We start from the raw sequence: 17,409 nt of genomic DNA, 5'->3' as shown, positions 1-17,409 counted from the left end.
TAAGAACAATGGGCCAGCATCTGCTTACTTGACTACAGGATGAGCTTTATTTAGTAAAAGTTTTCATCTTAGTATGTTCAGATACAGATTTGAAGTGTAAATGGCAGTTTATTCTTTCAGTGTAAACCACAAGTTTATGCTGTTAGCATCTCCAATTTAAATAAAGTGCAGCAGCAGCAATGAACCTCATTTGTAAGGGCTGCTGAACAAACAAGATATGCTGCTTCAAAATCATATGGAGAACTCTCAAAGGTGAAGAAGTACAGAGAAGTGTTTTGTGGCTGAAAATTCACAAAATAGATTGCTGTTCAGGCCATTTTTAGGGAAAGATGATGGATCATTTGCAAGTGACAGATATGAGGCATCTCGAAGGGAACAGTAAGTAGTCAGAAGGAAATGAAAAAGATGCTTTTCAGTGGAGTCTTGTGGTGCACTGGGTAGTTYTAACACTACCATCGCTGGTTTTGATGGCATTTAAAAATAAGATAAAGGCTGCAGTCCTAACATAGGCGTGCATGAAAGGGGAAGCTGGCAGAGAGCACCGAATGTAGGAAGCCATGGAGGAAAAGAGTATTAAAGGCTTCCTCTTCAAAGGATCCATCTTGTTGGAATTGAAAGCAATAGATTTGCCACCTGCTTTGAGTGGAATCAAGCCCAAGTAGGGAGGGGTGTCACAGTTGAGAGTGCTTATTCTCCTTAGCCAAGAAATCATTTGCTTCTAAATTCCTCTATGAAAATAAAAGCTTCCCTTTCAGGCACTGACAGAACCCCTTTCAACTTGGCCTAGGCAGACCAGTTATAGAAGATAACTTTCATAAGAAAATAAATGATTAAATAAGTTTGCTGAAATCTGTGACCTTGGATATCTTTGTGTATTWAATCCCAGGCACAACAATTTTAGAGCCACATAGGATTCTCCACTGTGGGAGCTGAGATTGCAGCTGGTTAGAAGAGCAGCTAACCAGAAGGTCCTCCTGCACAGTCTTACAGCCTGATGCTATCATTACAGATAATTTAAGATGRACAGATTTTTCTCAGTGTTGAACTTGTTTGTTAAATGAACCCATTTGTTCCCAGCTTAGTGCAGGACATTTCACATGGAGTGCTGATGGTTGGAAGTGAAGGACCTGCATTGGCAGGTGTGCAGAAACCCAAGCTGTGTTTTCTGGCTTTCAGAAAGAGTGAGAAGAGACAGAGTGGATTACCCAGAGCTCAGTGGTGGAGTCTGTGAGCATTAATAATGGTAGACTCACTTGGTTAGTTTCTCTTCTTTTTGCTCTCCTTTGCAGCCATCTTAAAGTGCAGCAGGGCAGCGACAGGCTTTCTGAGGCAGCTCAGGAAGAAGCCTGTTTGGTCAGAGGCAGAGCCTGCAGTGGGACTGAGTGTGAAAGGTGGAAGGACCCAGGCTTCAAGCCTTCCACCGAGGAGGCTCAAGAGCAGAGACTTGTTTGGGCAGGCAGATGCAAATAAAGAGGCACTATGGGAGGATGTGGGAAGCTACTACCATGTTGTTTCCTTAGGGGTTGAAATTGCTGTTATTCAGATAGATGAGTGAAAACTTGCTCTTTAATCTATTCCATTTGGTCACCTGTTTATCAGTCTGTACCAGTGTAGGAGACGGGAGACAGTTTAGTGTAAGACAATGCTGAAAAACTTCAAAAGAAATACAAAATTTAAATCAGCAACATAAGTATTTCCTGACTTGATCTCCATTCCAAACCTGGAAAGATTTAAGACAGCTTTAGTTTTGAAGTTTGTGCGACAGAAGTAGATCACATTTTCATGGCACAAAAAGCTTATATGTAATACTGTTTTATTGCTAAGAAGCAGGAGAGGGAAGAAAACAAACATTTACACTTGTAAGAAAGGCTAGTGGGTAGATGCAGATGTAAGGAGCTGTTCTGAAAGGGACTGAAAGGGGAAAAGCGTATTTGATTCCATGGCAAGAAATTATTTACAGAACTCGGATTTCACATGAAATTCCCCTAACTACTGAATTGAACTGTCTCTAGGTCATGGCCCATGAGCTGTTCTCCACCTTTAGTCTCAGATTCTTTGGATAATAAATGGTGACCAAACACCAGAGAGAAGCTGTGTCCTGTTCTGTTGTGGAAGACACTTGCATGAAAGTTTATATATTGCCTGCTAACAAGCAAATGGTATCCCACATACAGAAGATCCTTTGTACTGCACAAATAGGAATAAAGAAGAAATTTTCCCATCAAAGAATTAACCAGCTGAAAATTTATCTGTCAAGATACTCCAGCTCCAGATGCATTGCAAAATATTCCAGTCTTAATATGGAGATACAGTTTCAATTTTAGTTCAAGCAAAAGAAGCCACACAGAAACAGAGAAGATGAGAAGATCAGTGACAGATGCCAAAGATAAATGGCAGCACATGAATACCATCCCCAGCCCCAAAAATCCGACATGTTTTGGACTGTCTYGGTGGACTTGAGCAATGCAATGCATTGCTTATCTATTGGCAAAAATAGAATCACTGCTGGTGTTTGGGGAGAGTGTTTCTACATGCATAGCATTAGCTTTCTCAGCTGGGGATTTCCTGGCCAAGTCATTAATTGGAAGACTTGCACATTACTAAGGTAGCTCTTAATAAGGTGGGTTGAACTGTTAGCGAGTGTGCAGATGTTTATAACCCATCAGAACATCTAGGCCCTATGGGCCTGCTTTAACAACAGACACGCATCAAACACTGATTCATGTAGCTCACTAGCTTAGGAAGCTCTCAAGTTAGTTCAATAACTTAAATCAGTTACTAACTTGCCACTTTTTCTTTATAGGCAATAGGAGTTTTAAAATGCTAGAACAAAAGTATTGAGGGATGACTGAAGCAGTTTAATTGGGATTAAAAGGAAAAGATGCTCATTCCTACCTACTTTATTATACACTTGAAGAAATTTCAACACTGTTTTCTAGGCTGTAATAAGCACCACTTAAGGTCCAATGAAACAGTGGACTTTGTAGTAAAATCTTGTTTTCCCTGTACAGCAGCTGTGTCTGAGAGTTCAGGCTGATGTTGTAATATCTTGTCTGTCTTGTTTTGTATAATGTAATAAGTGTTTGTCCTGTGTTTAGTCATATTTATGACCAGTTTGTTCATGTCTGTGTATCAGTATTACAGATATCAGATCCATTAATGGTAGATGAATAAGGAAAATACATAATACTTGAATAATATATAATACTTAAGTATATTAAGTGTCATGTTCTGATAAATATTTTAAAGTAATGGATGATAACAGCAAGAGGTAAATGTTGGCTGAGTTTATGTAACAGYTGGATCTGTTTCAATTCAATGGATCAATGTGTATTTCAAGCCTCCAGCACTGTGATTGAATAGACAGAATAAAATAAAGCTTGCTATTTCACTTTCCTTATGAAAGCTTTACAGTTGGGCACAACTTTTCATTCTCTTTTAAGACTGTATTTCTTTCTGCTGTTATTACTTTGTAATTGTCTTGATTTCCCTTCTGATAACACTTCTCATTCTCCAGCATTTCTTTAGAGAAAGACTCTGTATTTCTTTTAGGTCTCACAATTCTCTTCTTGACTGTTCTCAGAGAGTCTATCGTGAAGTCAGTTTAATGCTCTTGACTTGCACATCCAGCTTTCAATATTTATTGAAACAAAGTTTGTTTGGTTAGTAGAGCAAGAGACATTCAGAAGTTCAACTATTCCCAGAATTATTTATGCAGTCCATGTGAGTACCGTGGCAGTCTTGTATTTCAGGAGACTTATTGCAGACCGTATAAGGTACAGCTGTGAGAAAGAGACCTATCTTCACTAAGGGGATGGGCAATAGGAGCTGAATTATCTGGGAGATACTGCAAAATAAGGTGATAATCTGGAGGTAGAAAGAGTTTGCGAGAGATGATCTTGAACTTTAAAACAGAGGCAAAAGTACAGTGAAGGTCAACAGTAGGCCAGTGACAAGAATGAGAGGGCTTGAAAAGAAGTATTGCAGCCTTATTAAGCCTGAACAAGTGAGTAAATTCAGGATGATTCCTGCTGCATGTGGGGCCTCATGTCCCGAACTGCATCGTTAGACGCTGTGGTATTTGTGCAACGGCAGCTGCACACCCAGCATGGTTGGCTGGAGATTTCATGGCTCTGCCTGTGGCTGAGGAAGATCAGGCACCTTTTCCTTCAGGCAGCCTAGTGTTGCGGCATGAAGCAGGGTGGCCTCAGGGCTCCCAGCCACGCTGGCCTGTCGGCAGGCGGAGAGGTCCTGAGCAGCAGGTGCAAGCTGAGCGATGGAGCCAGGGAAGTCATCACTCCTGTCTACGTGGCACTGTTGGGAGTAGGCTCTGCTCCTCAGCCCTGGCGTGGCCAAAAAGCATGTGATGCCTTTTGGTCGCTGACAGACCAAATGGGTGACAATTTGGCCTTGCTGCTCTTACTACCCAGTTTCKGGAATAGTCATCTGCCCTCCAGCAGAAGGGGGAATTGCAGGTGTAATCAGTACAGGATGAGGAATATGGCAAACCAGGCTGCTGATGTGGCTCAGAATTGCTAAACTCAGTGCTGCTGTCAGGGCAGCTGTCCTCAAGGGAATGAGTGGGCCATTAATGTCTATCATATTGCTGAGCAGGTTGTCAGTTTTGTTTGATTGCCTAATATGTGTGAGAAGATTGTGAAAGTGCTGGTAGAAGCTTGGAGGAAAAGCAATGGCTCGTGATTCCAAAGATACAAGGCAGGAGAAGAGATCAGTGCTAGGAAAAGCCTGTCTGGGCCCTTGTAGGGCAGGCTGGCAGAGGAGAATTCGAAGGATATGCCCCAAATAGTGCTCAGAGGAAATGGCAGAGAAATCTGAGAGTGCAATCGCACAAAAGCCAGATTTGGGAGCAGGTTGCTGAGTCAGCAATGAAATGAAGTACTAAAGTCTGCAGACACAGCAAAGCTGAGGTGGATTATAGGCCTTTGGGCTTTGTCCAAAGGAAATATTATAACATCTTGGTGATGATTTTGGTCTTCAGTCAGTCCAGAARTGACTCAGATCCAAGAGTCAGTTCAAGGAATTTGAGATTCTCTGGGTCACGCTATTGTGTCTGACACTAGACTGCTCTGGCTACCGCCTGGKCCCTCAACTCATTATAGCATTTGACTCGCCTTGCTTCTCCTCTTTTTCTTTACCTTGTATTCAACCAAAAGTCAAAATCTGCTCTATCACTAGCTAGTTCTTTTGCTCTTGGAACAAAGACCTCTCCAGACTTGTATTTGTGCAATACGTGTGTGTGTGTGGTGCTTAAGTATTATTTTTTTAGATTAGTTTGCCATTACAAATATTTTTATGGAAAATTTGAAATAGTGTAAAGTTGAAAGGCATTAATTTTGTTTTTGAAATGTTTTGCCTGATACCAGCGTCACAAGCCAGTGTCTTTGTTACTTTCCTTTCTCAAAGGAGAACATTGCAGTTTTACTTCATGCAGTGTGACTTAGGCAAATGTACTGAATTAAGATTTCATTTCATTTAATATAATAAATGACTTAATTCACCAAAGTTATTCCTATTTTGCCTGCTTTCGTGTAAGCAAGTAGCATATTCCCTTGAAAAGTAATCAAATCAGGTTTGATTACACCTGGTCTTCCCTAAACTAATGGCATAAAATGATGTATATTCAAATCCTTAATCCAGTAAGTAAACTTTTATGTAGTAAACAACTCTGATGGGATGTGTTGTCCACACCAAGCCTGTGGGTAGGTTTAAAGCTTTCTGTAACTTTGTTGTGCATGTGACGATATAGTACAACTTTTGCTTCCTCATGTTGTAGTAGAGAAGGTTTATTTTAAAATTCTGTCATAACTCTCCAGAAGGACAAAGTAGAAAAATTTAATAGGTTCCGACTGATGTTATGAAAACGTGTTAAAAGGCGTCAGGGAGTACTGTTGTGTATGGTTCAGTCTATTAGTCCGTAGATGATTCTCAAAAAAAAAAAACATTAAAAGTAGTAACATGCCTGCCAAATTGCAAAATGTCTTTTTGGAGGCGAGGTTTGTGTTTGGGAAGGGAGGAAGCTGTTTGTCAAAGTCTTCCCATTTGGCTTGTCCACTAGACTTTAAGGCATCCACATTCGTTTTTGCCATCAGACTATTCTAGTTAAAGTCATTCAGAAACACCCATACGGAGTTTGTGTCTCTGTGTGCAACGTGAAGAATAAACAGATATGAGTTTAACTGTAACTTAGACTAAATCTATTTATACATAATATAGGTAAACCGAATGGTTCCTGTCACAGTTTAGTTTACTGTTTTCTTAAACCCTTTGTATCATAGGGTGAGTATAACTTACGTTAAATTTTTATGAAATGAAAGAATTTGGCCTTGCATTTAGTGCCTAATTTCATAACAAATATTTGTGTTTGATCTAAAAAAGCAGGACGGGCAGCTGATGAGGTATGTTAGCTTCAGTAACAGGAATGGACKTTGGCAATGGCAGAACGTGCTGATCACGTAGCTGTACCTGGCTTCAGTCTTCTGCTCTCTGCGAGCATCCCGATTACTGGTGTTCAGATGCTTCCTAGAGTGCATGCGAGAACAGAGTATTACCAGAGAAGACCCACCTGAAAACCCAAGAACAACAACTTATCTTTTTCCAGGTGGAATTTACTGACAAGATTTAACTACTTGTAACAAAGATGTAGCAAACTTAATCTAGCCATACCACTAAATGTAGCTGTAATTAAACACAGAGATTTAAATATGTTCCATGGTTCTGCATATGCTACAAGCTTTGTATTTCTATGATACAAAAACAGAAATGGTAACAGCTTTGGATGATATGGCCAATTGATTATAGTGTCAAATAATACATGATAATTGAAATCATGAAGACTGTGAATTAAAGCTGAGTTGGTAGTTTTATAACTTTTCATTCGTTGGTTTAATTTATACATCTGTTTTGCTCCAGCTTTTTTTGTACTTTGGTTGCAATCTTCTTGATACCTTGCAATACATTTGGAGGGGGAAACAGGGTGTGATAGCAATACTATTGTTTTCATTTTTGTACTTTTGAGTATCTCTGAATTCTCATTTTCTTTTAGCAAGGTGTGAATATTCCTAATGATCATTGTTTCCAGATACACTGAAAAGATTTACGTTGGTGGTTTTGAAAGGTTTTGTTAATAGGCTTTCACAAGATTGATTAAAAATATTTAGAATTAAGAAGTAATTGGCAAGAGCAGATGGGAAATTTGACCAAGCATTTGGAAATGGCCCATCTTTCTTGTGCATCAATGTAATGCAAAGACTGCCAGAAAAAAAGAATGTATTTGGAGCTTTGCTTGATCTCAGTTTGGCTATTCTATAGAATGAAATCACTTTAAGTAAAAGTCCACTAAACTACATTTTACTGAACACTTTTACCTAAAAATTGTGTCAATGAAGCTCACAGCTGAACAGTAACCTGATAAAATAAGGCCACCTCGTTTATGTGAAACTTTATAGAGAATACCTATCTTTTATTACATGTGGGTATTTTTATATTTTTCTTGTGAGAAAAAGCTCTGGGTATAGATCTAATGTCATTGTTGACATACCACCCAAAACTGAAAGAATGTGTGGCGTACACGCTTTTCTAGTCCTTAGAGGCAATTTGAGTAACATTCTTTCCTCATTTAACATAGCTTTAGGGTGCGCGTTCTTTTCTTCATATATATATAGATAGATAGATATAGATATATATATATACACACACATATATATATATATATATATATATATATATAGTGACAGTGGCTTTGTTAAAGGCAGCGCCTGGCAGGCTGACGTTCCATTTGTGTTGTGGGCCATCCATTCACCAGCTTGGTTTGCTTTTATTCCTGCTTTCAGGCTTAAGATCATAAGCTTTTTGTATCTTAGTTTACTCTGATATATTTTAATGAATTGTAGAGATAACTATCTTAACAAATGCAGTGTGTGGTAAAGCAGAAGACAGCTGGGCTCTGCCTAGTTTAAGAGCTGGCATGGGGCAGTTCCCAGGGAAAGGGGTTTAGCTGGTGACATTTTGGGACCTCAGTTGAAAGAGGCACATTCCCAGGGACTTCCACAAGGGAAAGAGTCCTGTCTTCTGATGTCTTTCAAGTCTTCTGACTTGAAATGGCTTGATCAAGGAAGGTGGATTAAAATACATCTGGAAAAATTACTAACTAGACACCATTTGACACTGAGAGCAAAATGATTGTTTTATTTTTCTCCACAGATTGAAATGCTAAGGAAGAAAGTAAAAGAAAAGGAATTATTTATAATACAGCTTTTAGAAAAAATCTCTTTCTTAGAATGTGAGGTAAGGCATTACTTTATAAGTCTATATTATTTTGTTTATTTTATGAAAACCCTTAAAGGTGAATTTGATGCTGTCTGATGTTATCCGGACGGGTATTTACAACATACATTTACTGTTATTCAGTATGGAAATCAAACTTATGACATCAATCACATAAGGAAGGTATGTAATACAAAGACTTAGTACACATGCTAGTTTTCTTAATGTATAATTTTATAACAGTATTTTAAGTACTTAAAACAGAGGCTTCTGAAGAAAGACTGTTGGTTTGGTTTACATTTCTTCCCAAAAGCAAGGATTCTTAGTTTCTTAATAAAAATGTTTACATTATTTCTTATGGAGAAAAGCCAATTGCTGTGATATTTTCTTATTTTAATTGTTATTTAAATAAAACAAGCTTGTGTTGAAAATTACTCTTTTCCAGAACAAAGAATTACAAGATAAATTGGACTATTTAATGGAAAACCAACCAAAGACCAATATAGAAACCAGAGATACTGGAGTAGGATGTGATCTTCCATTCAGGTAATTCAGTTTTTCTACTTGTTCATAGCAAACTTACTCACAGTGTCTTTTGTTGGTGCTGCCTCTGCTTATTTTTTTTCCTGTTTTTGAGATTTATCTTTGACATTTATGCAGCTTATTTTTTTTATGTAATTATACCTCACAATTAATTGTGTTCTTAAATGTAACATTGCTGTCTTTATTGGTGCAGGACTCTTAGTCCTAGCTATCCGTTCCAGTATGAGCTCCAGCTGATGCCTGCATCTAAACTTGTCAGTATCGGCCACAGCTTTTACCAAGTATTCTTTGTGGCATTTAAAATAAATAAATATAGAACATAGGCCTAAAAGCTTAACTTTAGCCTGTCAATAACAAAAATTTATTTCAGTGGCACATCCAGCCCAGCTGTCTGATACTCTAACACTAAACTCTATAAGCTTCTTGTCTCCTTAACAGTACAACTACTAACAGTACAAGTATTGAGGACAGAAGATCTCCTGAAAGTGCAAGGCCAGTGAGGACATACACCCCATTCAAGAGAGTGTTGGAGTTTAGCACGAAGAACAGTACATCTTGAACATTCAAGTCAACGTGCTTTCTAAATATAAACAAATATCTTGCGCCTTTGCAGCTTGGTTAGATAAATTTTATCAAGCCATAGAGAAGAACAGCAGCATGGAGTCTTGCTAAATTTATCCTGAAAGCAGCTTTTTAGTAACTTCATATCTGAAGTTATTACTGACATTAACTGTGAGGAGAATGTGGAAGAAACGGGACGAGTGAAACAGCAGTCAATATTGCTTCTTTTGAGAGAAGCTCTGCAGTGCAATGTGTCATTTCAAATACTAGCAAGGAAGGAGTTGTATAGTTGTACAGGTTTTTTTCTTCAATTGTATTGTAATTCTATTTGTACAATGAAGCTCTAATAAGTTTTATTTTCAATGCTACTAGTAGCAGAATCTGAAAGTATCCTGGCAAAGGGCAGCTCCCCTCTTGTCCGTGTACACAGCGTGAGGGCTCTTCGCCTCTGTCACAGGGACCTGCTGTAGCTGGGGCTCTGGTCACCTGTGAGAGGCCCACTAATAACCAGTGTCCTTTCGCTGGGAGCAAGAGATGCACCTGCAGCTGCTCTCCAGGAATGGAGAGAATGCTGGTTACTCTCTCATCTGAATAAGGATTATGAGTACTGTTTCTTCCAGAACACTTAATCTTATCCCTAACTTCTATGTACCAGCAGGAACTACTGCCTCTGTTACTGAACTTCTTTTAATATATAGGGTATTTCTTACCTTCTGTTTTGATTTCTCAGTTTTAGTGAACTAAAATTAGTTGGAAGTACTTCCTTGTAGTTCTGTTAACATAAGTGAAGGGATTTTTTTTGTTTTGTTTTGTTACTAGTTACTGCTCTAAAAAGCAAACAACTCACGTTTTGTATCATTAACACTGTTCTTTCATTGAATGTTCATCCTAGAAGGCACTCACATTGCCACAGGGTTTCACAGTGTGATTGCTTTTGTCTCCATTCCAGTGCAAGTTCTTAAATTCAGTACTGCCTGTTCAAACTCAAACTCAATAGAGTTGTGTTTAAAATAGTAATATTCACTTCATAATCCCAAACTTACTCTTGCAGGATTTCATGTTTTTCTGAATTTGATAGAGAAAATTGTTTATCCTCTAACTATGCTATTTAAATAAAGAAGCCTGGACTGCAGGTTGTTGTGATCTGGAATGAGTACCTTGCAGGAACATGAATTGCTTGATGTAATCAAAATATGAACAGAATAAAATGGGAAGCTCAAGCTTCCCTAGCCTTTATGATCGTATCATTATCCATTTTACACCTAAGCTACATTTTTTTCCCCCTCAGATACTGTTCAAATCCTAAAAGCTTAAAATGTTCATTCTTTCTAAAAAGTCATACATAACATTGTGGATTGTTGAGAAATACTGCAGCGAAAACCATTAACAAAAGGGTAACTTAACTACTGTTTGACAGAAGCCTGTAATTTCCACCGATATAGAAGCTGTAAATGCTAACATCTGCTCAATGTTTCTTTTTAAAAGAATAATTCTAAAATGTATCATCTCAATACTAATAGTGCTAACAGGAAAACATGTTTATTTTGGGTGCAATGAGGGTCTGAGAAAGAGCTCATAGACATCAGAAGGGCAAAGAAGTCCCCCCAGCTGTCACATTAGTGAACAGAAATAATACCACGTATTCACTTAAATTGCTTCTTCCAGAGAAGAGGTGCAGAACTTTTATAGTGGGATATGGCTTGACAAGAAAGTCCCTGAGAATAAGGAATTCTGCTATCTGTAAAAGCAGTCCTTCAGACAGTCCTCTCATTATGCAAAGCAGAGGAACTCTCTTCCACCTGAATACCAAAAACATAGAAGCATCTGAGATGTGGCGAAGCTCTAGTCCTAATCTTGCATGGAGTATTTTTCCTTGAATGAAGTTTTGATGCTTGAGTGGATTTGAGAGACTGAGTTTGCTCAACAAGGTTCTGAAATGCTGGTTAATTATGAACAATTGAGATCACGAAGTGAAACTCTAAATGGGAAAAACATTTCAAGCGGAAGTATATATTGATGAGCCCAAAAGATGATGGAATGATGCAACTCAAATTTCAGGCACAAGCCTTGTGCATGTGTGATCTTATCTCCCTCTAGTGTTTGCTAACAGCAAATACTAAGACAAATCTGTTTTTAAAGAGAAAGAAACTGAAGGCTAATCCCAATTGACCATGCTGATGTCCATTAGAGATACAACATCATTTCATACATAATCCCTTTTGCCATCCTATGTGCAAGAATAATCCTGTTGTCTTTGGGGGTTTAATTCTCGACCATGGTTTCTGAAACGTTCTGTCAAATTTAAGGTGAATAGATAATGGCTAAATTTATAGATAAGCTGAAATGTGTGTGATTTGTAACGAATGTTAACTGAAAAGTTTAAATAACTAGAAATTCTTATCCTTCTTTCTGGCTTTGACCAAAATTGAGAAAATGGAACTTAATGATTGTGAAGGGCTGAGTGTTTGGCAGGAGAGAAGAGGATGAAGTATCAAAATGCTGTTTTGATAGACTTCAAAAGGAAGTTCATTCTACTTTTAATAAATTCTTGAGGATTTCTTCTGAAAATATTGCAAGATATCCTAACTCTGAGACTTGCAAAATGATCCTCTGCTCAGAAATTTACAGAGACTGCAGCAAGACTTTTCAGCTTTCTTATAAAATTTCTGTGTAAATCTGTCTTAATTATTTGATGGAATACAATATTTTTTTCTAAACTAAATAAGGGCTGAAGCCTATGCTCTATTTTTTAGCGTATTTTGATATGCAGTGAGCTGGATGAACGTAATTTGATTAGATTATTGATCTTAATTTGATAATTGTGAAGGAAAAGAGGAAGAGTATTTACATAAGAGTATGTTACACGAGAATATGGAGCTTTCCAGTCAAATCATCAGCGATGAAATTAGCATAGGTAATGACAAATCTGACTGAAAAGACTGTAATATACCAGTATAAATTTTATCAATTTGGAGTTGAATTGATAAATACTATAACATTGGAAATTAGTAACATTTCTGTAGCCATCAATAAAAGCCATAAAGGTAGGCCCCAAGAAGTGCATTAAATATTTAAGTCTGTTGTATGACTTCATTTTTACTGTGATAAGTGTTCTTCTGTAACTTATTCCAGATTTTCTGGAAAGTATTTTGGGATACAGTTTTCATATATACTGTATAAATAATGCAATTATACTGTATGCTTTTAATATATCCTGAATGTAGGACTTCAAAAGGATAAATTGCAATAAATACTCTATTTAAACTTCATATTTTATTGCGTCAACACTCATTTAGAAATAAACTTACCTTAAAAACTTGTAAACTCTTACTATATGTAATCTTGTTTGTTCAAAACATGTATGAAAGCAAAAGTGGTTACACTGGAGCCTTGATGTTCTTGTCAGTGTTTCCTTTGGCAGACAGGCTCTTGAGAACAGGAAGACACTCCCTTGTTAAAGACCAAAGACTCTTTTCAAAGCCAAGTAACAAAAGTAGATGAACTCTTTTTTTCAAATAAAGAACAATTCAATTGCATTGGATAAACAAGAACATGGCAACACAGCTCTCCTAAAACAAAACAAAATAACCCATCCTCGCAGTCCCACAGGTAACATCTAAATACACCTGGGATGTTCTTTCATTTTCAGCAGAATGGGAGCGAGATGAATGTGGCCCATCTTTTTTTGATCGTTCCTACCCATTCACTGATAACAGAGATTTATCTTTAAGACAGTCACAATGAAGCAAACCATGTGTCAACTAAATAAAAAGAGGACCCTGAAATATGATAATTACAGTGTTACTGGTTTGTAATGCTTAGCTGAAGAATGTGAAGTTTTTACTTATCTACTGGTTTCCTGTGTATGTSTATTCAGCAGAGATTGCCAAAAGGCCCTCATAACACCTTGTTGAGATCAGCGATGTTTAATGCCGAAACTCCACGACGTAAGTTTCTGTCAGTTATATTCTAAAGTTTTGGGGAGAGGCTTTAAATCCCCGTTTCCAGACATTTGAAATTTTTATGCATGGACAGATGAACTGCATAGGTAAGCAGTTCTTCGCTCCAAATTGTTAAGCCCATAACTCCATACAGGAGACAATCTGCTCCACAGAATGGAGACGTACATGCTGAGACTTAACACGCTATTTCACTCCTGCTCAGCAAGCTGTTCAAAAGCTTGGGGCTATTTGTATGTGCAGGAACGTGCTCAAGAACCCTGATGGATTATGCCCTCATCACCCCAGCTCAAGCACTAGAACTTGGAAGAAATGAAGGAAAACAAGATGAAGTGGTAGCAATCATCCATAATTTGAGGTATGTGAAAATTTTGAAAATAAGAAGGGACTGGTGGATTAAAAACAAAATATGTAATAGTGAATGTCAGCAAGGATACAATATGCTGTAAAGGTGTGTGACACACAGATATGTTACAATAGTCTGATAGCTGCTTTCCAAATTTAAAACAGTACGTTGATGGGTGTAAGGATACGTAGGATTGCCTTTGAAGTGTGAAGTTTCTTCTTTTTTAAGAGAGAAATGAGGTTAATGGAGGAGTTCTTTAAGAAAAATAAAATATTTCTATTACAAAGCTGCATTCCTTTGATGTAAAAAATTTTCTTTTATTTTCATTCAGAATATTCATAATCTTTTTGTTATTATTTTGGTGCTGGTTTATTTTGCATCTTGATTTCCCCCCCCCCTAAAAATTTCCAATTAGGAACAAAGAAACTGTAAAAAAATACATTTTCCCCACCCTCACAGTCATATTTTCTAAAGTCTCCTTTCCCCTGTTTCCCAGCGAAAGGAAGGAAGGGTGATATGTATTAACTAAGAAGGAAGAAATGAGAAAGTGACAATGGAAAATGATTTATGTAACAAAGTATTTGCTCACGTTTTCAAAAGCTAAAAATAATTTTCAATTTTCAAAAGTTGTAATTAATTTTAGTCAAACTTAAATACTTCTGATAGGAATTTTTTCCACATGAAAAAATTCAGCCTGCTGTACTTCATGGCCACCTCTCCCAAAATGTTATGCGACTAGAATACATCACCTTAGTGATAACTGACATCAACAAAACAGATGCTAGAAATTCGGACACAGATGTCCATTGCACAGATGGCCCTGTAACTGGTGTAAGCTATGAAAAAGAATCTATGCCCGAATATGTTACTTATTTATCTGAACGCCTATCTTTCCTTTCAGCTACGCTATACAAAGATAAATGTTTCCGTGTCATGCCTTGGATTGCTTTGTCTCTTCTTCATGTATTTTATTGTTATTGTACCCAATTTTCTTCTCCATTGCTGTTCTAATAATTTACTTTTCTTGCGGTCTCTGAGACATTTGTCATAGAAATAAACTAAATAGCATAACAATTCCAGACATGCTATTTTAGAATAAATTATAATTCACTTTAGATATGTGACAGAAAACAGACTTTGTATTAAAGTAGTATCTAATAATAGCTCTTGAGATAATGTCCTAAGGGAGGAACATGGGAAAGTCCATTACATAAGAAATAAAAAGATAATTTTGTTATATACTTAGTCCATATGAATGCTATCAAAATATTCAAGAAACTGATACAAAATAAATTCTAATCAAGAAGCAAAGCACGCTCCACTATCTAAGAGCATTCTTAGAGAAAAGCAGCATCACTATGCACTGCAAATACATTCTATCAGTTTCCCAAGAGAAACAGCCGCAAAGTCCTAAGATGAAACTTGCAGAAGGCATTGTTGGAAAGTGATTACTCATGCTCAGACTGTGGCAATTAAGGATTTTCTCACAAACCTGTATTTGGCCCCAGGACTAGCAAAGCCTAAAATTACGTAACTTTCCTCAGTCCCACAACTGCTCCYTACTTCTGCTCCTTGACTGAGAAAGGTTAAATCAATTTTTGTTCCTGAGCATTAGTATCTAAATTATCTGCTGCCCATCTTTCCATAAAGAAGARTATGTTTGTTCCAGCACTTGATGAGTTTCAGCTATTTGTTCAATTTGTTCATTATTTTTGAATCGTGTGTTATCCATAAATGGATTATAGTATTCCAAAACTTAAAAAAAGAAGACTTGGTGAAAGATATTCCAAGCAAGGCTACAGAGCAATCAATTAAATCATGATGTCCAGGAGTCATGTTATTAGGACACTTTATTCTCTTTATCTTTTGTTCTATTTTGCTGTGTTTATGCAGTTCAGCATATAAACTGAAACTCACTGTAAATACTGGGGTTGCTTCTCTGCACATGTAGTAACAGCAGTTGAACCATGATTAACCTTTATCACACAACTGCAGAACAGCAGTTTAATGAGGATCATTTCTTCTAGACTTCTCACTTCCACACAGGCAGAAGCAGTGCTCAGTTTCCATTTTTCTTTCCATTTTCTCCGATCTGCATAGGAAAAGGCTAAAAAGCAGCGTAAAGAGTTCCTTCTTGCAAGCCACAGAAATGCTAACACAGATAACGAAACTCAGGACTTCATTACAGAGGCTACAATTCAGCTGACTAGAACCTGTGTCCTACAATAGTGAGTTTTTCTCCTGGGAAAATCTCACAGTGATTTCCTCTCCCCTGAACTCTTAGGGAAAATCCCCTAAGAGATTTTCCATGGGAGATGATCCAGGCTGCATACGACAGTGAAATGGTCTCTCGAACCACTCACTTAACTTGGCTTTTCTCACCCTAGCCATGGTATTTTTTTCCATGGGTAGCTGCCTACTTGATTAATCTCATTTCCCCTGGCCCACAGCCTCTCCATTCACCTTCCAGCTGAGCAAACAAAGGGGCGGGCAGACGTTTTAAAACGCTTCCTCCTCTAATCCCTCCGGGATAGACCCTCAGTTCATCCTGTTCATAAAACAACTGTTTTAACAATCTCTGAGAAATGTGTCTCTTTACTATTACTTGGGCCAATAATCCTCTACTGGGATCAACTTAAAAAGACCAAGATTTACCACCTGGGAACCACCATTTGGCTAATGACATTATTATTACTACTAGATGGAATAGACTTACTAAAGCTCTTGGCACTTCAGCTAAGAAAGTTTGGAGTAAACAAACTGATATTACAGTCTGAGTTTCCACATTCTGTCTCTGTATTATACACAAGTATGTTTAAACATAAATACGATATAAAGAAAACTTTATTCTGTGCAAATTAAACCTTGAATCCTAAATCTATACTGAGCTGAAAGCTACTTGAACACTTGGAAATAGCAAAGCTTTCATCAATGAAAATCCCAAATAATTAAGTAAGAAAAAGGTATGCTTTTGCAGCTGAGTCTACCAAGAGTGCCAGGTCCAAGGACGAGCAATCTGCCTCTGCTCTGCACTACTCCTCACACCTAGGCTGATGTGAAGTATGTTTCTTGGAATATGAAGTCAACTTTCTAGAATAGGGATTTTGTGTTATGGGGATCCGACTTAAATTTAATTCAGGTGCCTTCAGGTCCCTGCGGCTACAACTCGACGTTGTCAACGGGCCTGGCACAGCCGCTGCCGGCTTTTAGGCCGCGGATCTCACCCACAGCCCGCCCGCCCGAACAGGGAGGAGCCCCGCGTGCCCTCTCCCTGCGTCGTTCAGCCCGGGGCCCGCTGCTCAACTCCCCCCTTCGCGCTTCTTTTTCTGTTGTCTGACTTGGGGCTGAAACCTAACGGTCGCTCCCGATCTGTTGCTCCCTGCCTGGCCTGACAGGACGCGCTTCTCGGTCCGCGCAYCCCTCTCAGGCAGGCTGTCCCCAGGCGGTGGGATCTGCCTGTAACACCCCCCTCCCCCGCAACCGTGAGTCTCCATTTTGTGCTTCTACTGATTTTCTTTCCCCTGTCTCCGCTCCGCCAACGGCCGCAGCCCGCGCCGCCCCGCCCCGCCAACGGCCGCAGCTCGCGCCTCCTCTCTCTCGCGCGCGCGCACCTCCCCCCCTCCTTTCGCCTTCCAACCAAGTGCGGCCCTGCCGGCCCGCCGTCCCTTCCGGTAAGATGGCGGCCCCCGGCCCGGGGAAGCTGCGGAAGCGGCGGGC

General features: G+C 38.6%; 2 protein-coding genes across 4 annotated transcripts in view; both read left to right on the top strand.

Annotated features, from left to right (window-relative positions):
• MYZAP (myocardial zonula adherens protein) overlaps positions 1-12,656 on the top strand; it is a 39,595-nt gene extending 26,939 nt beyond the window's left edge. For 2 of the 3 annotated variants that reach the window (XM_085303345.1, XM_085303347.1), the window contains exons 10-12: positions 8,221-8,304; positions 8,729-8,829; positions 9,265-10,623. In XM_085303345.1, the coding sequence (XP_085159471.1) occupies positions 8,221-8,304; positions 8,729-8,829; positions 9,265-9,385 (306 nt within the window). In that variant the 3' untranslated portion in view covers positions 9,386-10,623. Of the gene's footprint in view, positions 1-8,220; positions 8,305-8,728; positions 8,830-9,264; positions 10,624-11,052 lie in introns of those variants that run through there. The other variant, XM_085303346.1, reaches the window with a different exon arrangement.
• Positions 12,657-13,259: 603 nt separating this feature from the next.
• Positions 13,260-17,409, top strand: part of POLR2M (RNA polymerase II subunit M) — a 10,663-nt gene continuing 6,513 nt past the window's right edge. The window contains exon 1 of the mRNA XM_085303348.1: positions 13,260-13,704. Within this exon, the coding sequence (XP_085159474.1) occupies positions 13,610-13,704 (95 nt within the window). The 5' untranslated portion in view covers positions 13,260-13,609. The remainder of the gene's footprint in view (positions 13,705-17,409) is intronic.

Source organism: Rhea americana, unplaced genomic scaffold (assembly GCF_003343005.1).
Source record: "Rhea americana isolate MKP2758 unplaced genomic scaffold, rheAme1 scaffold_2, whole genome shotgun sequence".
NCBI classification, from domain to species: Eukaryota; Metazoa; Chordata; class Aves; order Rheiformes; family Rheidae; genus Rhea; species Rhea americana.
This window is presented reverse-complemented; position numbering and strand designations above follow the sequence as displayed.